Below are 26,806 nucleotides of genomic sequence, written 5' to 3'. Positions count from 1 at the left end.
GGACGCATCAGCAAGCTATCTGCAGAAATGTCTGAGGGATAACATGGGAACCTTTAGCTGGAGATAGCTGCGTTTAATTAACTTCATGTGAAGAAGGTGATAAAAGGCATGAGAAAGCTCTTTAGCAATTTAGCGCTAAGAGAGAAGACTTGAAGGCAAAAGGAGTTTGGGTGCGCTTTGATTGATTTAATGGACGTGTTTTCTCACAAACAGAGATAAACAAGTTAATCTGTTTTCACCAGCACACGGCTGGAGCATTTATTTGCGACCGTGTCTAAGACCTGCAAATCAACATGTGCAATCATCAGTTCACAGATAATCAATCAGCATTGATCAGCCCTGTAACTCAAGAGTTTCCAATCGTGTCAGCGCTACACCGCAATCACTGTCGGTTGAATGAAGTGCGGTATTTTCAAGGAAGGTACAAACAGATGCAGATGTTGCCACCAACGGCGCTAGGAGTTTAAAAATAAATGTGTCTTTTAATGTAGCAGCATAACCTCACACTGATTTTTTTTACCCCACCTTTAATATGAGTATATTTACTTGTTGGTGAAGAAAAATCTCATATTACCAAATAATCATTGGTGCCTCTCCTGTTAATAGTTTTCCTCATAGGACAACACTTGAGCTGCAACACGCGGTGAGAGCAAACAGAAACGGGGATCTTTGATCGTTCCTCTTTGCACAATCGATCTAGATCGTCCAGATTTTTATTAAATTCAGGTCTAGCGACTGGGATGTTTACGAAAGAAGCTTGGCCCTGTGTCTGTGTTGATCGAGGCACATGCTTTGGATCATTATCCCGTTAAAGACACAATAGGGGCTTTTAACAGGACGGTCACTCTGTTGAACTACTGGTTCAAAGCTCACTGTCTGAGCTCTACAATGCCTCTGCGGTCAGAAAAGCCACACCAAGTCACAACGGACGACTCACTTCCCCACAACCGCTTTTTCCCTTTGAAAAGCGCTAAAAAGTTGCCTTTGACAGGAAAAACCGACTCACTGACTTTATTTGGTTCTTCAATTATTAATTGATTTAATGTGTATTGTTTTTCTGATTGTAGCCTGAAGTGACCCAATTCCGATTTTTTTGCCCATATGCGACCTGTATCTGATCTTTTTATGATAGTCTAAACAACACAGATCGGATTTTTTTTCAAATGTGACCCAGGCCACTTGGATATGTGGTCCTGAATCCGATACGTATCTGATCTTTTCAAATGCGACCTGTGTCTGTACGGCCAGGTCGCATTTATCCGACCTGTACGTCACCGATACTCGACAAACATCACTAATCTGCGTCCTGCTATGCAGAAGCGGGAAGAAATACAACACCCATAGCGGATTACAACGAGAAGAGCAGTCAATGGAGGGAAAGCTCCGGTTAGAAAATAAATTAATGACCGCAAAATGCGCGCCAGCATTATAATCCATGTTTACTTCGGCAAACACTGAGGACGCTTGCTACGTGTGATGTCATCGCGTCCTCGACTGACCATGTGGGACACTTAGGTTGAACGCATTCAGTTCACACAGGAGATCACATACAAGTCACATATATTTGGGACTGAAAACAAGGCTTGCTTATATGTTTACCTTGTATTTTAAAGAGTCCATAACGCTATGCATGCTAACAGATTCCCAAGGGTTTTGGAAGAGAAGCAGGCCCAGAGCATCACGGATCCTCTGCATTATTTAACGTTTTGCACGAGAGGTTTCACCTGCAGGCGTTGTTGTCACAAATCTCAGTTTGTGTCTCACCTGGCCAAGGCACATGATTGGATTTAAAGTTTTATTAGTGTTTAACAAGCTCCACGTGTTTACGTTTGTGATGGTAGGTACGAAAACAGAATTTTTCCTGGAATTGCTCCCAAAATCAGAATAGCATTGCATCTAACAATGAAGATTGAGACTTGGTGACAAGTCTCTCCACCAAATAACAACACTTAAATTAAATAGTTGGATTTTTAGCAAATGTTCAGCATAAGTTCATGCTGCCAGAATAAAATGTCAAGGCTTTTTCTACTTTTTTATCAAAAGTAATGTGCTTGAGGCTACACATCAATTGATTATTGACCTCTTTCTTCATGTATAATGAGAAATAAGATCACTGTCCTCAATGCTCAATAATAAGTGATTGTAATGTTTTTTGCAAAAAATTAATGTCCCTTACTAGCAAACCCATTTAGGATGTACGCTAAATGCCCGGAGACTGGCGGAGAATATAAAAGCGTGCCGCTGTGTTTCTTGTGGTAAACAGAGCAACAGAAAGCTTCCCTGTCTTCACGCTAAACTTACTCAATTATGTCTTCACATAGAACGACGGACAAAAACAAGCAATTAGCAGATGGAGCGGGGTGAGACATAAAGAACCCCTGAATGAGGCCTACTGACGTGCAAAATGACTAGTGTGGCAGCCGTGAGAGGGGAAACAGGGCCAGGAGAGAGAGAAGGGTGCTTGACAAATTAGAAGTGACAATGAGAAAGAAAGAAAAGCATGCCCGCCTGGTTACGCACAAGATATTGTAACTGTAAACGAGGAGAAATTTGCCCTACAATTAATAATGTCTAAAAATAAAACTATTGGAAAAAAAAGGTGAGAGAAACTTTTGACATCTAAAAGGTTTATTAATAATTTATTAATAAGATTTAGCTTCAAATACTTTTGTTTTGACTCACTGAATGTCAGCAAGCCTGTGTTGTTTGAGCCAAGAGATTTTTAGACTCTTCAGCACAAAAAAGCATGTCCTCTTAAGTGCGTTAATAGTCTTTAGATGGAGATGGATGGATGCATTTATCTTTGCAGACAACACCAGATAAAAGGATCGTCTCAGGCAGACTTTTGTTGCATGCGGCAAAAAGAGAAAACAAGCATAAGAAAGCACAGAAGCCGGTTTATGCTGCACCATCCAGAAAAGGGCCAGACGCATCGCCACATTTCCCACCTATCTGGGCAATGTGCTGTTTGACCCGCTTCAATCAGGTAAACCCCTCAGAAAACATTAAATCAGACACTAACAGACTCAAAAACAGCTTCTTTCTAAAAGCTGTGAAGGCTACTGCAATCTTCTGATTGTGATCTGTCACATATTACAAACACACCACTAGTAATGCCTATTTGCACATTCTAGTAAATTAAGACTTAAGATTACTCTACAGTATTTACTTGAGGGACCATTGAGGGAGCATTTAGTGATTAATTCATATATCGGACTTTTGCCCGCTTCAAGCTTCTCAGGAACTGTGTTTGTCAGTGCAATCAACTGTTTAATTTATTTTAAAAAAAAAAGTTTAAAAATGTGTGGAAATATTATGTCTTGTTGTGTTTGTGGTGACAATAAAGATTGTGGATTGCTTACCACCAACTCAGAGAACATGTTATCCAGCTCGTCATATCCGGGCATGGGCAGAGCCGGCTCCATGCTCTGCAGGGCAAAGTCCTCCCGCAGCTTGTAGGTGATCTCAGGGTGATCGTTGCTGTTAAAACAGCAGAAGACGAAGGAGAGGCCGCCCCGGCTGCCGCCGCCCCCGCGCTTCCGGGGAGCCATGGCTGGCGGGCGTGAGGCGCTGATCAGGTAGGGAGGACGGGAGGCTCCTTCTGGGCCTCTTTACGGCCCCCTCCACCTCACGGTTCGGCCTCCGTCAGAGCGCACTATGGACACACAGAGAGGACAGAGTGAGCTTTCCACCCAGAAGGCCTACCCTTGGTTTCTTTTTTAAAATATCAGATTCCGCAAAAACAGTTTTTCACTAAATAAATTGCTTTTAATTGATACCAATGCAGTGACTGCTAAAGGTGGGTATTAGAGGAAACCGTACCTAGAATGGCATAAGATGGATAAAAACAGTAGTTTGAAGGAAAGTTACAGATGTGCCAGAGATGTGTTTGATTAAATGTGATTATATGCTGGAGGATCATGGTTACAGAAGCTCTCCAACAATTGAGATTAGCTTAAAACCCACTATTTAAGCAACACTCCGTCCGAAACTAATATATTTTGTCCCCAACATGGAATCCCCAACACAAATACTCCTCATTATTACTGAGAAAACACAGTTTTTAAAAAGGAGACAAACTTTACAGATGTAAAGCTAGAATCTCTGCCCCTGGTAATCCTTAGTGAAGTGAATAAACAATGATAAAAGACAGAGATGTTGTTTATATAATAAAGTCCAGCTCTGAAAGCGGCATTTTAGAACAGGAGATCGTACTCTGCTTGGATTAGTGTGTTACAACCCAATTGTTTCCACTTTTTTCCATTGTTGGCATCAGCTTTCAACCACAGGTTGGACTATTGCTGATGAGAGCGGTGCCATGCTGAGAGGTAGAGCATATTGTTTTTCAGAAGACAGGTCAATGTTTTCACAGCTCAAAGCATGGCCTCTTAACAGCTGCCGTTTCACCAGTGATATTTGACATATCTGCAATAACTTGCTCTGCTGCGGCTCCATCTGCCTGCATGTTTGTTAGGGGTAAAAATACATGCATCAGCTGTCATAAACTACAGAAAAGGGCCCAGCTGATTGCAAAAAATTGCATCATAAAGAACAAGCACAGGAATATTTAGGTAGACTACAAAAATGCCAGGGATTACTATGTGTTTTGGGTTATTTGGACTTTGCGCCATTTTAAACCTTTGTGGTTTCGGTCATTCGGTAACAGAGGTTTTCTCATCTGCTTTGTACATTTTGTACTGATAATGCAGCGGTTTGAACTCGAAGGGACATGTCTGTTCAACAGATGGTTTGAAACCATTTTTCATCATTTGCTCACAGTTTACTGTAAGAAAATGCAATTATGTGACTTTAATAAATAATATTGACCCAAAGGAGTTTCTTTAGGTCATAACCTGACATATTTGATAAAAGTCAACAGGCCCAAATAGGGATCAGAACCTAAATTGATGGAAATAGGGGTTTATACATGAATTAAAAAAATAATCCACCAAAAAATGTATAATACGTGGTATTAAGAGTTTTTGACTATTTGGTCCCATCATTCATGAAAAGACTTCACCCAACAAACAAAACACAGACACGTGATTTTAAATTCAGAGATTTGACACGGAAGAAAGACCAAATATTTGGTTAAGAAACAAATTAATTAGTGTCAGCAAAAACAAATTGTAAATAAAAGACCAAGATATAAAATAGAAGATGAATCTTGATTTTGATCAATCACAGAAATTTATTTGCTTGTGCTTAGATCCATTTAATGTATTTAATCTTCAAAAGAACCATTTGATCAATGACGGCTCCTCAACCTGCACCATTACAAGTTCTTTTCCTAAACTATGCTGTCCATTAGTCATCCTTCTAAGCCCTGAGATGAGCATCTTACTAAAGGAAGGTGACAACAAACAAAACAAACACAAAATTGCAGGATCTCTAACCTGCTGGTTGCTTTTAAATTCCTCAAACATCTCTGTCATCTAGCAAATAGAGCGAGGATGTCAACATCTCACCACGGCAGCCCTGCAGCCTCCCTCCTCGCCGTCATAAACCGCAGAGGGAGCGCTGACTCTGACCTACAGGAATTTCTGGTTGTCTTTTCCCGGTGGCCAGATTTCTGCTGAGCACAACCACATTCGTCTTTTACAAAGATTTACTACACGTCAGGGTCTACATCCAGACAGTATGGACCATAAACTGTGGGATTCATTTCTAAATTTAATCTGCCCAGGCCATGTCCTCTACTATAATCAGAAAACTGCAGGACGGTAGAGTAAGAGAGCTGAGGTAGGAGCGTACAGCTAAATTTAGTTCTTCTAAGGTGAAAGACAGGAACATCTCCTAAGACTACCTCATCTTCATAGAAAATACATGTTGTTCATATCTATTCTGTATATTGGAGCTCTTCTCAAGCAGCAATTTTCCAATAATGAGAACATTAGAGTTGATAGTATTAAGTCTAAATCTGCCTCAAGTGTGGTTATTTCTTATCATTACCACAAGCATTGAAACAAAAGAAATACTAAAATTGATTTCCGATTTTCAAAGTGTGGTCACGGTTCAGGTCTTTTGTCGCATCTGGACCAACCTTCACGATCAGCTTAATTTCATAACTTTTTGACCTGGTAAATAAGGAATAGAGTATCCTAGACTAAATGCAAATTCTTTAAAGCAGTTTTAAACTACTAGTGCCCTAAAAAATGACTGCTGTTACATACTTTGTTTGGCTTTTTAGACTGAATTTGAGACTAGATTGTCCAGTTCAACTTAAATGTAAAAGTTGTCAAGAGACCAAACCATGGGTTCTAGTGTTTTTTTTTTATTTTTTAAAGAAACCAAGGTGAGATGTGACAAATTAATGATGAACTATGCCAGTTTAATATAGATCATTGCAGATCAGTTTAATATAAACCACCGCACTTGGTATTTCACTGCAAAAAGAGAATCTAGAAATAATTAAAATGTTCTTAAAATTAGTGTATTTGTCCTTGATTTGAGCAGGTAAATAAGATGATTTGCCAATGGAATAAGATTTTTGCACTTAAAATAGGACCAATTCATCTCAATCATCTTATTTCAAGTGCAGGATGTCTAATTATCTTATTTTAGGGGTAAGAATACTCATTCCATTGGCAGATAATATTATTTACCTGCTCAAATTAAGGATAAATACTCTAACTTTAAGAACATTTTAATTATTTTTAGATGCGTTTTTGCAGTGCATTAGACTTTGTTGTTTTGCTATTTTTGTGTTTTAAAATATGGGAAGAAAAAAAAAGGTTAGAAAATCAAATGTTTTTTTTTCATACATCCATACTCTACCAACATAACTGAATCATAAAAGGCAAATTCCAAACTTTGAAAGACTACATAGACCTGCTATCTCCTCGTTGCCTTGTTCTGTACATTACCCAGACACTCATGTCATCCTGTCTGGAAGGCTCTGTTTTAGCTCCTGGATTCCCACTAGAAAGGCTCTGCTGGGTCAGCTGGGCCATAAAAACTGAGGTTATGTTGGTTACATGCATAACACTTTACTGTACGTCTCGCCCATCTGGAAGCAGATTCCCAAATGCTTCAAAAAGTTCATCAAAACCAGTAGTATAGAAACTTGTGCTTTCATGCATTGCGGGTACCTCACATTTTTCTAACAGCATTTCAGCTTTCTGCCTTGCCTCATGTGTCTGGGCATATAATTTAAGATAACAACTCTGTTATGATCTGAAAAAATGTTCCAACATTCACTTAAACATTCAGACGACTTTACACGTCAGGTAGCATAGCAAAGTAAGGCTTTATAGGTAAAAAAGCTGTTGCTCTAAACTTTTTTTTTCTAATCACTAATTTACATAAATAAGTGTAAATGATATCCCACTGGCTGTCTATAATTTATGAGGGAAGCCATTTCTTGAGATAATGTTGCAGATTACCATATTGATCAATCAGCAAAAGTGCAGACAGGATCAAACCTGTCAACGAATAACATGTGGTCTTATTAGGTCATATTTCAAACGCTGTTTAATAATTATCCCACTCTCCAAATGTTAGCTATAATATTCATAACATTAAAAAAAACATCCAAAATTATGACGCCAGGTTAAATCTCCTTTTTTGACCCTTTTGTTTGCTTGTGAAGCCTAAAAAAGCATTCAGCAGGTTTTGCTCATATCATCCTGGAGTAAAAGAGAAGATCTGGGGCAACAAAACACGGTTTTTGTACTACTGTCTGAGAAGATTACCTTGTGTGATTAAATTACAAGAGTCTCAGACAGTTACTGGTTTGATTAGAAGCTTTAGGACTCCATTATAAGTATTTTAACATGATCAAAATGCCACAATAGCTGCTAATGGCTGATTATCGGTACTGAGGTATAACAAGATTTTAAACAAGTTATGGTTTGAAAACCACATAACAGGAATAGCATATCATTCAATGGCTTAAATCTCATTTAACAAGAGGCAAGAGAAAGGACAAGAGCAGCCAGAGTAATTCTACCTGTACGAGGCATTGAGTGATAACATGCTGCCCCTCCCCCTCCTGTTGCTGCAAGCTGCCGGTCAGCTGGCTAAAAGACGACTGCCGCAAATATCACAATTAAGCCGTTTGGAAACATCTACAATCAATTGTGTCTGCATAAAGCCAAATTAATTTTCTATTCTCAAATCTGAGCACAGTTTTCTACTGGGGTATAATGATTTCATTAATTACTAAATCAAACCAAATGTCCAGTCAGTTCTATACTGACATATTTTTGAAAAACAAATCAAAAATCTTGATTTCTGTGTCCGGTTATGTCCCAAATAGCACTCATTGAAAACTACTACCATCACAATAACAAATAGACACAATTGTTGCTAATAACCAACAGTGTTATAACATTTTAATAATAGTAATAGTTGTTGCTTAGAGTCAAACACAAATTTACCTTGTCACTTTGTGTCTAGTCTGTAAAGACCAACAATTAAATTAACGAGAAGTTTTATTAGAAACTTTACCCCTGCTCCCCGGAGGCCAATAAACTCCACTGCAAAAACAATCTCAGGGTTTGTAAGGACTATTAATGTACTAATATACACACTGTCCGCACCAGATGACCACATGTGGGATAAAGTACACAGCAGCTCCCTCTTTTTTACACCCTGAACAGTGTATTTATTTTGACACATCCTCCATGTTTCAGAATGGACTACCAGAGGTCTCAACAGCAGCTGCTTGGCTTCACGCTCACCATCTATTCTGCCGTGAAGGGAAGAAGATATTCAAAGCCCTCGTTGACCATATTAGTCCAAAACACCACCCATCTTTTCCATTAGCTAAAGCCTGCTGTAAGCTTTGTATAAAGTTGTGAGCAACGTTAAGCCTCAGGAGGCTGTGTCACTGCTCTGTTTGTGTGCTGTCATTGTTTAACCTGGGAGACCTGTGTGCTCAGACATTAGCCCCAGAGGTCGCCTGACAGTCGGTCAAGGTTTCCAAAAAAACAAAAAAAAAACAAAGCAGACTTGTTGAAACTAGAAGGTATTCTTCTCTTAGCCAGGTGAGCCCTGTGACCCCCACACCAACTCTTTCCCCTTTCACCTGCTCCAACTGGAGCTTTAGCTCATGAAACGAAAGCTAAGCTTTTCATAATGACCCATAGATGTCCAAGCGTTGCAAGTTAGCCAGACTAAACGTTCTATTAGGGATGTTTGAAATGGGAAAAGTCTGAAAACTGATGGTGATGCCATGATGGGGCTGGACGATAATTCAATAACAATATATATTGATCGATAGACGTGTGTCGCGATAGGAAAAAATAGGGTAGATAAAACTTTTATAGGTCCCAAAACGGGGTTTTACTAGTTCGCCAGTCTGTCAGAAATAAACCAGTGATTTGTAAAACTTGCAAGGAACCGGTAAAAACAAAGTCTGGTAACGTAGCCAACTTGTTTCATCGCGTAAGCCGCTCACACCCGCAGCAGCGCCAGCCGTTTTAGCCCCGCGCCGCTCCGCGTCATCTTCGGCGAAATCTTAGAGCTTCTTCCAAAACAGAGCAGGTATAGCAGCTGAACTGGGCTCCCCTCTTTGTGATGATATGGTATTGGTATATTTATTTTGGTCATTTTAGTTTATTCTTTGTCAGGATTTAATAACATAACTCAGGTCTCTTAAAGGCATACTATGCAACATTTTTCAGTTAATTAATATGTTCCATACCGTTTTGGATGATTAAATGAGTCATTTCAGGTTGAACTAAGGTTTTCTCGGCCGCCCTGGTGGTCTGTGGGGGAAATACCGCACTTGCAATTGCAGGAGCAGTCGGCCCGCACTCACAGGCTCAGAAGTCTCGTGTGCATCGCGAGAGTCGGTCTTGCTTTACGGCGAGAACTGCTACACGCCCGCAGTGAAAGGTGTGCTCGTTGGTAGCGCAGTGGCAATATTTGTGCAGTTATCATGGCGGAACCAGCGAGAAAACAGCGAAAGCCCATGTTGGAGCAGGCAAGAAAGAGGAAAAGGGTTCTGGACAGAGAGAGGAGTCGTACACGGGTGAACATAGAAGGCTGCAAGGCTGACGCGGACCTCGCGTTTCTGCTGATGCGATTGTAAGTAACATTGTAGGGTTTCCCTCACGCTACCGCCTCGCCGACATTCCAAAAAAATAATAATAAAAAAATAAAACTAACTCGATATGCGCGCATCTCCCCCCGCTCCGCGGCGCAAAGTTTGTCTCCCCCCCCCCCACCCCCGCTCCGCTCAGCGGCGCAAAGCTTGTCTCTCCCCGCTCCGCCGGTCGTCCCAAATTCCTAGGGGAAACACTGCATTGGAATGGTTTCTCTCTCTCTCTGTGCATGTTCATACTTTCACTGTGTCAGTCATTGTTTGTACTGCCGTTTTTTCGACTTTTGTATTCGTTGTGTTCACCTGTCTGCTAAGCTCAAAACAACCGCGCCTGGCTTGACGGACAAACCAGGAGAACAGCTGAGCATCTTTACGACAGTGCACTTTTACTTTCGCCCTCTGGGGGGAGCCTCGCTGGAAAATCAACGCCGGTTGCATAGTATACCTTTAAGTCATTTTTCTTTAAAAAAAATTCTGTTATGGTTAAAAAAGTAGGTTAAATAAAGATTTAAGTGGAATTCTGTGTTTGTGTTCTTTATTAAAATTAAATCATTTAGCAACATCATAAAATGTCCAGGCAGAGCTGCACATAAAATAGGGTTTTAAATATTTTCAATAATTATCGATATCGATCAATATGCATTTTTTTTTTTTAATCGATAAGCTTTTTTTCTATATCGTCCAGCCCTATGCCATGACACAGCTGCATTTTTCATACAACCAAGAAGAATGCTGTGTATACCAGCGTAGATCGACTCTCGGACCCGGCCGCAGGAGAAGGACCAAAGTGTGTCGTAGGCACTTGTACTCCTTTCTTCATTCACATCTAACAGGACTCCGCCTGCCTATATTCAGACAGTTCTCTGTTTGTTTGAGGGGAGATTTCTGTCTTTGGATGGTTTTATTGTTTTCTCGACCATGTGGTTTGGCGGATGACCTGGCTGAGGTCCAGACTGTAAAAAGAATCCCAGTGTTTGTGAAGTGTGCGAGAGCCCGTGTGCGCGTGTGGTGCCTGCACGAGACCCCGCTATTAAAAACTCTCAAAAGCTGTCAGGTCGGCTGGAGGAAAGGCAGAAGTTGAGGAGAACATCTTAAACTAAACAGGGAGACGTTCACGTTACCAGACATGTGACGAGAAGAAGGCAAACCAAGAAATCAAAGATAGCCTGACACTTTTCAGACAGCTGTCTCCTTCCAGATTTTGTCATACAGATCTTTTCTAGACTGAATCCCTTTTTAATAACTGCAGTCGAACGAATGTTGATCTTAAGGGAGTGTGCCTTTCTGTTATAAAAATAATAACAGCTGGATTTATTTAATGCTGCATGAGGCAGTGACACAAACGGCAAAATAACAGGCATTACAAATAACTACAATAACTATAATAAATAATATAATTTTAGACATTAAAATACACTGTATAGTTGTTTCACTCTAGTGTAAAAAAACAACGAATTAGATTGATTTGTACACCATTTTAAAATAGTAAAAGGTAATTTTGGGGCTGACGATTCTTCGTGAGCATGTGCTCAACTTGGAGCAGGAATTCAACCTTGGAAAGAGAACACAGTGGACAGCTGTGTATTGGAAACAGATGTGTGAAATACCTTCTTCTGCACCAGCTTGCATCTCTCAGCAGTTTCTGACTGATTATTTTTTAATTTTTGTTATCACAGCAACTAAAATCCCCCATATACGGACATAAACGTCAAATGTTTATATGGGCTGTGAAATATACAGATAAACAGATTGAATGACAATCAATAAATGTATCAAACAGTACAACTGCTTTATACTGATTTGTTTAGTAAGACCAACATTTATTTTCTGACACCCAAGTTCTGTAACAATCCGCCTTCGTAAAATGTTCCTGAGTGGAATACAGAAATACTTTAGAGGTATTAAACGGAAATGCGGTAACTAAAAAAAAAATAAAAATTTTATTGCGATCAGTGAATGCACCATGAGTAGGTGATGCTGGTCTGTGCAGGAAGAAGACTCAATGATCAAGTCCTGGGTTCCTACATATTTTCCATGCAAACATTCCAGACTTTTCCAGATTAGGTCTTCTAGAGTTCCCCGTTCTTTATGTTCATTTAAAAATATAAAGTAGTAAACCTCAGACGGAATTTACGGAAAATATTTCGACACCGAGCAAGGATTAAATATAGAACAGAAACTGGAGAGAGGGAAGGCAGATGGTGAGGGAGCAAGATACAAGGAAGGAAAGATACTTCAACAGGAAAACAAATAGAACAGAAGGAAGGAAAGACCGATGGACACACGGAAGAAAGGGACAGAAGGAAAGAAGACAGGACACAAAGAAGGAAAGAAGTTAAAGACAGGAAGGAAGGACACAAGAAAGAAAGAGGAGAATGACAAGGAAGGACGGAAAAGACACAAAGGATAAGGGAAAGGAAAAAGAAGGTACAAAGCAAGGACACAGGAAATAGGAACGGGGAGAAAGGAAGGACACAATGATGGAAAAAAGGAAGCAAGGGAAGAAAGAAGGAAGAACAAAAACTTTGGACAATGAATAAAATCTTGAAAATAAATATTATTTTTCTCAATACTTATCTGGACATAGACAACACTGTAATCAAATTCCAGACTGTGTTGAAACCCTGGAAGTCAGTGAAAACACAGGAGAACCAATTTAAAAGAGAATCGTTCAGGCTGCGATAGAGCGAGCGAGAGCAAGACTTTTAGCATATAACAGGGAGGCTAAACGAAGTACAGCAAAGTTTCTCTGTTTTTTTAAACTCTGGTGTGAAACATAGTGGACTTTATAATGTTATCAGTCCAAAGGAAATACCAGAGTTAAAGCTATAGCTTCTTTAGGGAATAAACAGGGAGGCTGCGCTTTTAATGGTAAATGGCTTGTACTTGTATAGCGCTTTTAACTAGTCCAACGACACCAAAGCACGTCATTCACACATTCACACCCTGACAGTGGTGAGCTATGTTAGTAGCCACAGCTGCCCTGGGGCAGACTGACAGGGGCTAATGTCATTAATTGCTAATTACCAAATACTGTTTAAAATATTAACTCTACCATCATTTTTTCTTTGTTTTAAATCAATCCTATTTTATACACACACAGGGTGTGAGATTATAATATAAATACTTGATGACTTCTTATGGCAGGATGGGTGGGAAAAAATATATTTTCAGTGCCAGTCCAATATTTTCTCTTATCAAAGTTCTTAAAGAAATCAGAATTTGCTAAAATCAGGATCCTATTCTCAAAAATAGGAGATAAAATATTAGCCATAAAATTCTGTTTGCTGAATCTCTGTAGTATTAAGCTTTCTACCCCCAATCTCAGATTATAATTTAGAGTCGGAATGAAAATTTCATTTTGTTGTTAAAAGGGATAAAGATCGGATCATGCCATAACCCTACGGACCTATCCTTTTTTATAACCCCAAATTTTTCATAAGAAGCTGAATGAAACAAATATAATACCACAGTTGATGCCGGATTATGGGCAGACCAGGAAGGTATTGAGGTGCCCGCAATACTCACCTTCTCTGATTTAGGAGAAATCACAAATGTATTTCGTGATTATATCACGTAAGCACATCAACAGAGCATAAAAACAGCAGGGGACATTTAATACAGTCAGACTTTCCTCCCAAATGTACATTTAAACCCTAAAGAGGGCACTGCGTATTTTATAGATTATTAAAATATAACCGGTGTCATGATATAACATTGATACAACATATAAATATGTTATTTAATGCCACACTGGTTCCATTTGTTGTGCACAGCCTGATCACATCCTTAGGCTTTATTCGGTCAATTAGATAATAGTGGACTGAGAACATAACGTGTGAACAAAGCCAGACCTGGACGCTCTGAGCCATGACAGCACCGCTGGCTGGAAGGTTAGCAGATTAAAGTCAATCACATCCCTCTGATAAGCAGAGAGTTGGCAGGACTCTCCGATTAACAGTGTTACAGCAGCGGAGCAGTTTGGCTCCGACTTTTAAGGTGCTAGCATGCATTTACGCTACATGATCGTTTGTTGAAATGTGGCGGTGGTATAGCCTCTGGAGCATTAATGTCACATGGCTGAGGGAGCTGAAGGGGCTCTCAGATTACAGGATTAGCATACAAGGAAGCAGCATGAGCGAAGAAGGGGGATGCCAGCACAGGAGCAGACAAAGGAAGCATTTCTTCTAATAACAGATACGTTTTGCCTAAATGGTGGAGGGTTTGAGGCGTTCTGCTGATTCAAGACTCTGAAGTGTTACAAACTTGACTATTAATGCAAAGTCTCTTTATTCTACAACCCCTTGTACATATAAGTACATCTTTGTCTGAGGGAAAACCAAATGTCGCTAAGACTCAATATAATACATTAAAGTCTGAAATTAAGATGAATATGATTTTGTAGTCCATCTCCATTCAAAAGACAAGGAAGTCTCTCTCGTTTCAAAAATAGTAAATTCTATTAGCCCTCTTACATAATATGGGTAATCCAATTTTTACCCCATCTTTCCTTATTACAGAAACCTTGTGATCATTACACGTCTCCTCGCCACAGAGAAACATGATCACGGCTTGGATGAGATTTGCTCTGGACGAACCTGTTTCCAGCAGCCAGAGGTAAAACGCTGTCTTCAAACAAAAAGAGGTAGATAGACTGAGAAGCAAAATAACCAACTCTGAGGGGTCAAAGTTAATGTTATAAATAAACGCTAAAGCAAAAAAAAAAAAACAATTTTTTTTTTCTTCAGAACAGCAGACATGTTTTATCTCTCGCAGGCAGCAGCATTATTTCATCAACAAAGGATTGTGCATTCATTGATTTGTTGCCTTGGAAATACTCAACATAAGTGAGTCTTTTAAACCTTTTATCCCTAAGCAGAGGTGCTAAAGTTGTAGCTTCCCCATTCCGACCATAAATGGCACGTTTATGACAGTATTTAATTGGTTCCTGAAGATAAAAGAAGCCAAAAGGACAAAAGTCTATATTTAAAAAAAATATGCATGGGAGTGTAAAATGAAGGGAGGACAGAGATGAAAAACCAGGTTAAGAGGTTGTTGCTTTTTTTACCCAGCCAAGGTTGTCAAACTAGTTCTGCGGAGAGACTCTCCAACCCCCCCCCCCCCCTACCCTCCCATGTTAGCATTCTTCTAAAGGGTCAGACCTTCAAGTGGAGGTTAGATTTGGGGCAAAGAAGGGAAATACTTAAAAAAGAGGCCTTAACTTTGTTATCTGTGTTTTACTTTAAGGCTACATTTCAAGAAAAAACAGCTTATTTAGAAGGAAGCACACAAAATTACGACAAGCTATTAAAACAAAAATAATGTTGAACACCATTGCATATCTTGTTTTTTTTAATAACTACATTCTAATTGTGGTAATCTGTACCAGCAACACAAGTTAGCAAATTCCAATTCAAATGCAGCCTTTAATGCACCAGCATCTATTCTGATTTTAATTAAAGTCATCAGTGGCACAATTATCTGCAACCCTGCAGTTAATATTTTTTATAGTCCACTGTTGCCAGTAAAAGAACAACTTTGTCATCTATAAACTCGCTTGTCTATGAGATTTCACAAGATTTGCGCATATAGAGACCATTCCTCTTTGCACAATTTTTCTAGATTCTCCATAGCAGTGGGTCCATTTTGTTCTCTCCTCTGGATTTTCTAAAGGTTTTAGGTCTGAAATAACCATTTGTCTCCAGTAGGGCTGGGCGATATGGATTAAAAAATAAATCTCCGATTTTTTTCATACCAAATCTGATTAATTGATTTTTTTCCTCCTTTTTGTTTCATAAAAAGAAATTAATAAAAAATATATTTTAAAACCTTGCTTTTTATCTCAAGCATTTCGTCAGGGAGTTGACCTGAATTCAAAGTGCAACTAAAAACAAGCTGTGAAACATGCTTGTAAAACAAGATGGCAGCCGTGCCATTATAAACAATGAAAATATAACAAAACATTTGCTGCTAGTGGTATTACAAATTGAGCTAAGAACAGGCTTCACTGCACTTGTGAACTTCAAAATAAGTTAAAAAAAAAAGTAAATAAGTAAATGAAGTACCTCGTATTATGGTAAAAAAAAGTTTCCACTTAATATTTTGACGATACATTTGCCTAAACATATATTCAGCATCACACGCTGTTCTCTTCATGGAAACCCAGTGAGTGTATTGGCAAAATAAAATCCAAATTTTCCAAAAATGAAATCTTAAAGAATTGTAAATTCGAATTAATCGATTAAATCGATTTATCGCCCAGCCCTAGTCTCCAGTAAACCATGTCTGTGGGAATCTGGGCATATGTTTTGGATCATTTTTTGACTAAAAGACCCAATGGTAATGTATTTTCAGTTTTTTGTTGGATGGCGGCAGATTTTTATTTAAGACGTGATGGTGTTTCAACATTGCATTGTCTTAAACAAGCTTCCTATGGCTTTGGAAGAGTAACAGGCCCGCAGCATCACAAATCTTCTACTGTGCTGAACAGTAGCCATGACGGTGTTATTCTAAAGGTTTACTCTTGGTTTCATTGCAAACATACCTGGAGAGTCTTATTCTCTAACTCAGTAGGGATCAGCGAGCTCCACGTTTGCATTTGTGGAGTGATGCCGTCTGTCGGCCAGACGGCATCACTCCCAAACCACTGGCTTTCATGCAGACACCATCTAATGGTTATGGAGCCACGGGGGCACCAAGATGCAACTCTTTCATTTATTTCTCTAACAGTGACCTGAGATCACGTTTACCTCCATACAGGATGCTTGGCATGTGTGGCGGCAAAAAATAGTTTACAGGCCAGCAAAGAAATAGACCTCTGTGTTCATGATACACTGCAAAAATGTATCTAAAAATAAGTAAAATGTTCTTAAAGTTAGTGTATTTATCCTTGATTTGAGTAGGTAAAATGGATTATCTGCCAATAGAATGAGTGTTTTGACCCCTAAAATAAGATAATTAGACCTCCTGCACTTGAAATAAGAAGATGGAGATGAATTGTTCCTATTTTAAGTGCAAAAATCTTATTCCATTGGCAAAGAGTCTTATTTACCTGCTCAAAACAAGGACAAATACACTAATTTTAAGAATATTGTACTTATTTCTAGTTCTGTTTTCACAGTGTAGTTGTAGCTCAGGGAAGCAGGAAGTTCATAGAAACAGAGTAGACCTTTTTACAATTGGAAATGTTTTGTCAAATTTATTCCACATTAATTGTTTGGTAGTAACTGCTGATTTAGTTTAAAACCGCAATTATCAAATTAAGAGTTGTATATTTCTAAATTTTCAAGAAATGTTATGCAGCTGCACTTAGAGACTTAATCATTTTAAGGCTTTTTACACGTCTTTATGGTGCAAATAAATGTACAGTACAGTGTTGTATACCTCCTAGTCGTGCAGCATTAAGAGAGAGCTGTATTATATTATAATCTGGTAAGTGTGTGCTTCTTTCACCATTGGAGATGACAGGTTTCGCAGGGAAGGAGAAGTGAATTAAAAGGGAAGTAGCAAACTTGATGAGAGATCTTTCTGGCCAACAAAACAAACATTTGATGAGCTTATACAGACTACAGACTCTGAAAGACTGAGATCAGCGGACCGACAACAGCTAACATCTCAATCTCTTTCTGCAGAGGGAACAGTCAACATTACTGTGTGCACAGCTGCTCGCAGTCAAACAACACTCACAAATCTATATCCTCATTAATAAAATATGCAGCACGACAGATCGTCAATAAAAGAGCACGAGGAGCGTCATAATATTTCCTAAGACACCCTGAGAGGCAGCATGAGCTTAAAAAAAAAAAAAAAAAAATCCCTGCCTCACCCACAGTTGCTATGGTAACCGCAGCAGTGGGGGGGACCGGCTCGAGCTGGGTGGGTGATTTAATGTAAGCCCCTTTTCCAATGCACATTACCCTCCTTTTTAATCTGTTCTGGGTGCTTATAGAGGAAGAAAATAGGATTGCTCCTCTAATTCAGCAGACAAAAACAAGGAACCGAACCATTAAGGATTACAGGGTAGAAATCCAGCTTCATCACGCCGAGGCAGGGGCGCAATCCGACCGAATTACAAAGGCTGGCCGTCAGTTCCCTTTGTGATGCACGGGATGTGGAGTAAACGCAGCCTCCTGGGACCAGAACCGGAGGAGAGTGGGCAGCAGCAGGAAATGATCTCCGCTCAAGGTGACTTTCTCTCCCTCATTGACCTGATTATTTCCACTCTAACCCCCTCTCTCCGCCTCCAATCATGGAAAAAAAAAAAAAGTATGCCACCCTCCCCTCTCTTTCACACACTCACTTGATGCTGATAATGGGGAGAGAAAGCTGTCGGTAGGTAGCAGCCTGTACGTGGAGAGCGCATATTTCTACCACCAGAGCATGCCTTGTCATTACGGGGCATTCCCTGCGTGCACAGCACAACTCTCCCACCGAGAAATAAGCCCAGGGCCCTAACAGGACCGCCGTGTCATCCTCCCCCCACCCCACACCTCTTACCGCTCCCTGCTCCTGCACCTCTCAATTAGTCAGAAATGACACAATCACCTACGTGTTGGTGCGAGGAATCCAGCTGATGTTCTGCTGAGGGTGGGGATAAATCACACCAGCAGCCACAATTCCTCTTAGGCACACTTGCAGAGTGATAGCCTCCAACTATCTGCCGGTCACATGCAGCCCGTGCACACATTCCAGCCAGCAGATAGCCGGCTTCAGCTCCAGCCGTTTCCTTACATTCATTTGATTACAGGGTATAAGAGGCGGATTTATAGGGCTCGTCTTACCCTGTCCTGGTGAGAGCTTGCCTCTGCTGTGCTCTGGGCATTCCCTTTATATCCTGTGCTCACTGCAGCATCCAGCTCTCCGCAGGGCAGACATAAAATAAAACTTGTACACGGCACACAGAAGAGTATTTCCTGTCGCAAGGTATGTAATCCATGCGGGTTCAGAGTCTTCGGTTCGCGGCTGACGTGGGTAACAAGCACCTTTTCAGAAGCCGTGGAAGATAAAAGAAGCCAAGAGGAAAGTCCCAGTCAGATGGGGGGATGGTTTTCTCTGATAACCAGGGGACAAAAAGGATAAGCCTGCCATACGGACATCAACTGTTTGAGATCTTGCAAAAAAAAACAGCCAGCTGGCCGGCGAGAACTTCTTAGGAGATCTTCTCCCTCCCCAGCCTCCTTCTCCACTCCCTTTCTCTGCAGAATGCTTTGGGGGCAAAGGGGACAAGCACAGATGTTACTGGCTTCAAGCCACACCCCTTTTCAACACTCCCAGTTCTAATAGGATGCAGCCGAGCAGTCGCCGCCGCCCAGCGCACTCCCCCCCTCTCCCCCACCTTTAGACAGGGCTTTGGGAAGCTTGTTTAGGGCTGGTTTAGTGTGGCCTTGTTTGGAAAGCTGCAAAACGACAACGGGACTTCGGTGTAAAAACTGCGGCACACATACGGATGGGAGCTGGAGACGCACGAGCGCCGAGGGAAGAATTGAAAAGCAGAAATAAGGAAGAAAAGCTACTATTACTCTCAAAGTTGACATTTTTTTTTTCTGTTTCCACCACCTTTTTGGGCATAAACCCAACATGATCACCTAGGGTCCATTTTAAAAAGGTGCAGGACATGGTGAGACAGGAGAAATATGCAGAGAATTTTTTTTTTTTTTTTTATCAAAACAACTCCCACATGATTTATAGTGCATGCATCTCAGCTAATTGCTGACGAACAAAAACCAGCCTCCATAAACGGGCAAGAAACTCCATTTCCCCTGCAGCGTGTAATTCGTTTCTTGACACAGCTTTTCTTATGTAATGTTCTTGGCTAAATCATCAGAACTAATTATTGCTTATTCGTCTTTATTTAGGGAGAAGGTGAGAAGACAATCAGACATGTCCTCATTAAAAGAACGGCTGTCTTCTACCTGATTCAGGCTCTAAGTGCTTCCTGCCAGGTGTTGGCAAAAAGATGTCATCCATTATTCATTCACCTATTTTTTTTTTATAAAAAGGTGAGTCAAGCATTACTGCAGGACATAAATGCAACAACACACCACAAAACTGGATAGCATCAAAAGAATTACTATCGACCAACTCCTGTTTTAAAACAGACAAGTCATTTTAACAACAGACATTTATGACACGCAAAGAGCCTTTGAAGCCACGCTTATGGAAACTACGTTGTGTATACTCCAGTCACAGAGTGAAACAGGTAATCGTTTGAAACAGAAAGAGAATAAATAAATAACATTTTCCACGCCATTAGGCTGCAACGGTGACACTTTTAGCTCAGTATCCGAGCCAAATTAGTTACAACCCCAGCCACAACATGAGTGGCACTAGATTGAAATTACATTTTAAGGAGAAAAAAAACATGTTGCTGTGATAAAATTAGCAGACTTAAAGAGTTTTAGTGGCCTAATAGTGTCCATAGAATAGTGTTTTCACAGCTACGTTACTGCAGTGCAGCTAATCCCTCGAGGAGAAAAGACTGTTTGACTACGTGTTGAGAACTGAGACTTTCAGCTGCTTCCATTCACTGCTGCTTTGCTTTAAACAACCAAGCCACAGCTCACCGACAGAAAGAATTGTGGTAACATGGATATTGGGAGAAAAAGGAGCACTAATGCCCATGTAAATCTGAGTAACAATAGCTGTATTTCCATTGAACATCAAATGGTGAAATGGAAAATAAATCTGCGTAACAGAAACAAAACCAATTTCGAAAAAAAAAGACTGACGTCTGTCGAGAAAAAGGTTTTGCGCTAGGTTTATCAGCTGTTTTGAAATTGGTGTATTTCCCAAAACTGCAATTTGTTTTGCATAACACAGGTCACATGATCAACAACTGGATGTTACTACTGGTGAAAAAGAGAGAACACATCAGGAAGTGTTGAATCCATAGCTGTTCGTAGGGTGGGTGACATGGCTTAAAAATAAAATCTCCGACTTTATTATACCAAATCCGATTTATCGATGTTTTTTTCCTCCTTTTTGTTACACAAAAAGAAATTGTTTTAAAAACTTGCTTTTATGTCGAACATTTCGTGAGAGTTCACCTGAATTCAAAGTGGAAATTATGAATTATGAAACATGCTTGTAAAACAAGACGGCGGGTAATGTCATTGTAAGTAATGAAAATGACATTACATTGCTGCTAGTGGTATTACACAATGAACTAACAGGCTTCACTTTACTTGTGTAATTTACAAAGACAGTAAATGAGAAATTTAAATAAAATAATTAAAGTGTATTATGGTATTATGGTAAAAAAAAAAAAAACTTTCCTTTTTACAATATTTTGACAATACATTTTCCAAAGCATATATACAGCGTTCCACAATGTTCTCTTAATGGAAGACTATTGGGAAACAAAATCGCGACTTTCAAAATATTAAATCTTAAACAATTGTAAATTCTAATTAATCGGTTAAATCGAATTATCGCCCAGCCCATCTTCATAGTAAAACTGCCGACTGCAAACTTTCCCAACGACATTGCATCCATAGCCTCTCCCAAGTATGAGGGGCTTGTTGCTCCAAGGTCTCAGTAAGGCGGCGACATCTCCTCGGATGCCTGATTAAATGTGCTAGTGCTGCGGCTGAATTATGAACATCTCATATGTTTATGTCCATCTGCACTGTGTGTTTGAATGAGTTGTTACGCAAACAAAATTATTCACGTGTAATTTTATTTGCATTTCGTATTTAATGGTATCACCACAACTGCGAAATTGTGTTTTTTCGACATTAGCCGAATGCCAACAAAGTTTTGCGCACATTTGTAATGGAAATGCAGGTATAGTTGGTGGAGCAGAAATAAGTAGAGCTATCTGAATGCCATCAGAATTTAAAGTTGCAACTATAAGTGAAACTATTTTTGTCAAAAGCAGACATTCACCACTGTGGTGAATAAGTAGCAGAATGGGCCAGCCACAATTTGCTTCAAAATTCCTGGTTAGGGTGCAGGTCCATTAGGTCTTCAAGCTACTGCTCTGACTTTTCTTGTTCCTGTTGCAATATGAAACGACAGCCAAGCTGGAGACTTGTTCTTGTTAGCTGGCCAGTGTGTTATGAATCGATGCCAGAGTTTAGTGCTCCATACATGATATCATCCCTCTACAGCAACTTTCAGCTGCTTTGTGATTCTAAATTTCACACATTTTTGTACTTTTTTTTTTTTAAATTTGGACATGGAATTGAAAGAACGCATTGTGAGCAACAAGCGCGGACACAACCGAAGAGGAAAAACGCGCAAAAGTGATGACGTGAGAAGTTACGATCTGGGTTAATTAGTCATGTTACTTTCCATGTTTTCCAGGTTGTTAAAAAGTTCAAAGCCTTGCAACAGCTGCGTTTCCCCCCCCCAACACTTTGGGAGATGCCAGCTTCTAACGTTGCCTTCAGCTCCGAGACATCTGAAGCATTCCCAAGTCACGCACCCGAAGCTGGCCTGGAGACCATTCTTCGTCCCCCCCGGAAAAACGCTGCGACTTTTCCCCGTTTTGAGTTTGGGGCTTTGATCCGTGGAACCATGGAAGCGGGCCCGTGTGAAACAGTTTATCTCCGCCGCGCTGGTATAGCAGACATCATTGGCGAGCCACACTGGTGCAGTCATGAATGGATAACAGTGGAAGCTGTACAGTCCTGGACAGCTGCCTCTGAAAAGAATGGCATGCAGCTGGAATAACAGACAGGACCTGTTCCCATGGAGGACTTCTGTTCTGGTGGGACGTTTTCTCTCCTCTGTCAGTAAAGAGCCGACGCTGATGTTTTGTTGACCTTATGCTCACCTGGTACACCAAGCAGACGGACGCACACTGAGGGCGATGACAGTTTTCACCGGCTACCAATACTGTCCTACATTAATGTGCTGTGTTATTTCGGGGTTAAAACAACAGAAGCATATCTGAACAAACTAGCTGATATATTTGGTTTTATCCTGGATAAAACATTGACCATCAACACTTCTGAATATTTTCCGTCCCACTGTTTTAAAAAAAAAAAAAGGAATTGCAGATTGTTTGGGAACTTTTAGAAGCGGGTGGAGTAGCCATCAGGCTTGACTGACATAATACATGGCAACCTCCACGTTTGAGCACTAGCTTGAGGCATTATTTGACGGAACCCAAGTCTGAAAGGTTCTTTACTTAAAATTCCTGGTAATGATTAAAGGTGAACCAATGTCAGTCATGTGTAAAGATCCCAAAAGTAAAGAAGAAGCTGAGAGGAGACACAAACAGATGGTGTTATTGCTTTCGGGGCGCCCTAATCCTTAAATAAAATTAAGTTTAAGCTGAAAGTCGCTGATAGATGAAAACCAATTTACTTGCCACTCAATCGCGACAAACTGTAGAGGAGACTAATTAAATGTGGATGGTGCGATTCCTGAAAGGTTCAGTTATGATAAAATAGTTAACAGTGTTATTGGAGCGGTTAATGGTTTTTCTCATTGTCCATACACATTTTCAAGAGGGAATTTCAGGCTTTTCGAGACACAAAAACTCATAGGAAAGGAAGTAAGTAAGTAAGTAAGTAAGGAAGGAACAAAGGAAGGAACGAAGGAAGGAACGAAGGATCGAAGGAAGGAACAAAGGACCCAAGGAAGGAACCAAGGAAGGAACGAACAAACGATATTTTAGGAAACTATTTTAATTTTTCATACTTGTGAAGAATTGGAAAAGAAATCAACACTTTTCCAGAAAACATGCTATAAAATGCTGTTGAAAGTAAAATTCTGCACACATTTAAAGCACTGAATATGAATGAATAAAAAAAAGGGAAAACTTTGCACCCAAAAATATGTTTATTCTGAGCTAGACGATGACCAACATCCCCTAAATAAATCTAAATGAAATAAAGTTCTTCAAGCTTCAAAGAACGGGGTACATACTGTGAAGGGTAATAGTACTGGACAGTATCCACACATTTCTGTAAGGGCGGGGCTGTATCTATAAATTCCCATCGCGTAGCCCTTCCCTTGAAAGGGACCCCATCATTGACAAATTAAATGCCAGGACTGGAGGGTCCCTGTGGTCTCTACCCACCCTTTAGAAGGCTTGTAATTACCCTCTGAATCAGGTCCATCCCAGAAGGCCCGCACAACACTCTGCATTCACTAAAGTGTGGCCAAGCAAGTGTAAACAAGAAAAAGGTAGTCCAAGATCTGATAACGACACTTTACGGCGCTTGATGTTCAGAAAAAGAGAGAGAGAGAGAGAACAAGAACACGGCTGTGAAAGAGAACAACAAAGAAAGAAAATATGTTTGAAACTGGATGCAGCCAGCAAGGCAAGTTGTGTTTAGGGAATGATATTAATGGTAGGGAGGAGCGTTTCAATACATCATGACTAAAGCATCTACGATTACACTGTCACTTACCTCACTGAGCTCGTGTGTATATAATGTCTTAATGCAAAGAAGATGAGCGCTCTAAAAGCCTAGAAAAGTGGACATCTAGTCCAAAAAAGAATTTATATTAAAGTAGTTTTCAATGCGGTTGTTGATCTAGTGATGATTTAAAAGAACTATACCTGGATTTATTTTTATCTTGTTAAGAACAATGCCTTTTTACGCAATCTATTATGAGTTGGAAGGCGTAACTTGATAATAGCAACTGCCTAATTGATTGCGCAATCGAGTGAGTCCAGGCTTTTTCTTAGTAGGTATAAGCAGCGAACTGGGGACAACCAGGGATGATTTTTCTTTGCCAGTGGCACATTGAGGTGTGGAGCCGTTGCTAAGTAGTAGCTCCTACTACTGTAAGTGTTGACAATTAGGAAATTATCATTATCAATTAAGAAATTATCATTTATCTGACATTTATGTCAAAGATAAAAAAGAAAACGTCTTCGATGAAGCTTTCTTTTCCCCGGAGGATTGACCACGAACCTCAGTTACGTGTTTATTCTCGTCCATGTTGACTGGGAGGAGAGAGGAGGGTTTCTCATTGGGTGAAAACAGTTGGGGGCGGGGCTTACAGTTCTGACTAAACCGTTGTCCTCCTCATGGTTTGAATTTATGCAGAATAAGGTATAGTTCCATTAATTAACGTCACTTATTCAGTAAATAGGAAATAAGAATCTATGGGACCGATTTAGTCCTGCATTGGTATTGGACTACTAGATGCCGTGGTCCTAGTAGGTAATGCTTTGGCAGATTCTACTGTGAAGGTTTTAGCCAAATGCAGCGAAAATATTGCAGCAAACATATAAATATAAACGGTCAATTTTGTGTAAAGAGCTGTTTATACATTAATAAATGCATTTGGCCTCCTCAGGCTCTGGGAGTGCCGTCCCATTTAGAGATTGCCACAAACCCCCTATTAGGGATACAGCAAACAGGTGGAAGCAGTAACTTTTTTGGCTTATATGCAAAACAATATGTGCACTGTTAAGCATGGTGGTGGCAGCAGCATGCTGTGGGGTTGGCTACTTCTTCAGCAGGGACAAGGAAACACTAGAGAGTTAATGGGAATGGTTGGAAACCTGTTTGAGGTTGTGAAACACTTGAGACTGAGATGGATCCTAAACATAGAGCCAGATCCAGCCCTAAGTACAAAGATGAATCCGTGTCAACAACAGAAAATCCTGATAAATAAATCTTTTGACCTTGAGGTTGTGAGACACTGCAGCTGACTTTATTAACATAAGCTTGAACAACACTGATGCCCCATTTACACTACCCTTGTTAAACCGATCCTTGCCGGGCTCAGTCCGAGCTTGGATCAGTTCACCAAGCCGAGCTCGGTTCTGACGGCCCTTTACACATCACGCTATCTCGGTTCCTTGGTTTCCTCGCCTCCTAGTGACGATCTGCGGTACTGCTGCTCTCTGGGATTGAAGGAGAATCTCGAGCAAATAAAAATGGTGGCGCCCGTAACATTCAGGAAGTTATGTTTGGTTATTTTTCCTTGTTTGCGGAGAGTCAGGCAAAGACAGCAACTTTTGGTGAATTTACTTGACAGAGTCGGCTTTTGGGACGTGGATAAGACAAACGAACGTCTAATCAGGATTTACAGATGCAGGAAACAACGACAGACGCTGAGCTTCATCACACTGCTAAGCAGAATCATCACTGGAAATCGTGTGTCACGGTAGGGAAGCTAATATTTTTATGGATGTCTGAAATGTCAGGATAAGGAGATGACGCGGTTTGCTCATGCACTCTTTGTTATCTTAGAACCAAGCCTGAAAAAAAAACGGGCCGAGCCCACCCCTGGAACTGGTCTGCATTTAGCACGGTTCGGTTGTGTCTGGCTCGGTTCAGTTCAGTTTGCGTTCCATTTACAACGCAGTGTAAACGGGGTATTTGACTAAAGACAAAGCTTAATGTCAGGTAAAATTAATCCAGATCAGAAAGCATCTGTATTCCCAAATACCTGACAGGAATCCCAAAAAAAAAAAAATGGAGCGTCCCCATCTATAACCAACATATTTGAATTTTACAAAGTAACATTACATAAATCTACTTCTTTAGGGAAATCTGGTGTATTTTAAACTCAAGGGCTTACTAAAGCAGGAGAAAGGCCTTGGCAGAGAAAAATGACCACGTTAAACAGGTGCAGAGAATCTGCTCGTGGCACATAGACAGCGTTTGGGGGTTAAAAACCCAGGAGCTTAACTTGTGGATCTCTCCAGATGTAGGCCAACAGTGAGAAACTAGTGATCAATGTGTTCACAAATACTGAAGCAAACAATAAGTATCACAGAAGATCTAGGATGTAAAAACAAATCAGAGTAGTAATAATCCAACATAATCCAATCAGAGC

General features: G+C 40.2%; 1 protein-coding gene across 4 annotated transcripts in view; it reads right to left on the bottom strand.

Annotated features, from left to right (window-relative positions):
- LOC105929517 (disheveled-associated activator of morphogenesis 1) overlaps positions 1-26,806 on the bottom strand; it is a 63,386-nt gene that overhangs the window by 22,508 nt on the left and 14,072 nt on the right. For 2 of the 4 annotated variants that reach the window (XM_036147449.1, XM_036147452.1), the window contains exons 1-2: positions 18,832-19,263; positions 3,363-3,655 (exon numbers count right to left, since the gene is read on the bottom strand). In XM_036147449.1, the coding sequence (XP_036003342.1) occupies positions 3,363-3,551 (189 nt within the window). In that variant the 5' untranslated portion in view covers positions 3,552-3,655; positions 18,832-19,263. Of the gene's footprint in view, positions 1-3,362; positions 3,656-18,831; positions 19,264-26,806 lie in introns of those variants that run through there. The other 2 variants (XM_036147451.1, XM_036147450.1) reach the window with 2 other exon arrangements.

The sequence above is a fragment of the Fundulus heteroclitus genome, chromosome 15 (genome assembly GCF_011125445.2).
Source record: "Fundulus heteroclitus isolate FHET01 chromosome 15, MU-UCD_Fhet_4.1, whole genome shotgun sequence".
Lineage (NCBI taxonomy): Eukaryota > Metazoa > Chordata > Actinopteri > Cyprinodontiformes > Fundulidae > Fundulus > Fundulus heteroclitus.
This window is presented reverse-complemented; position numbering and strand designations above follow the sequence as displayed.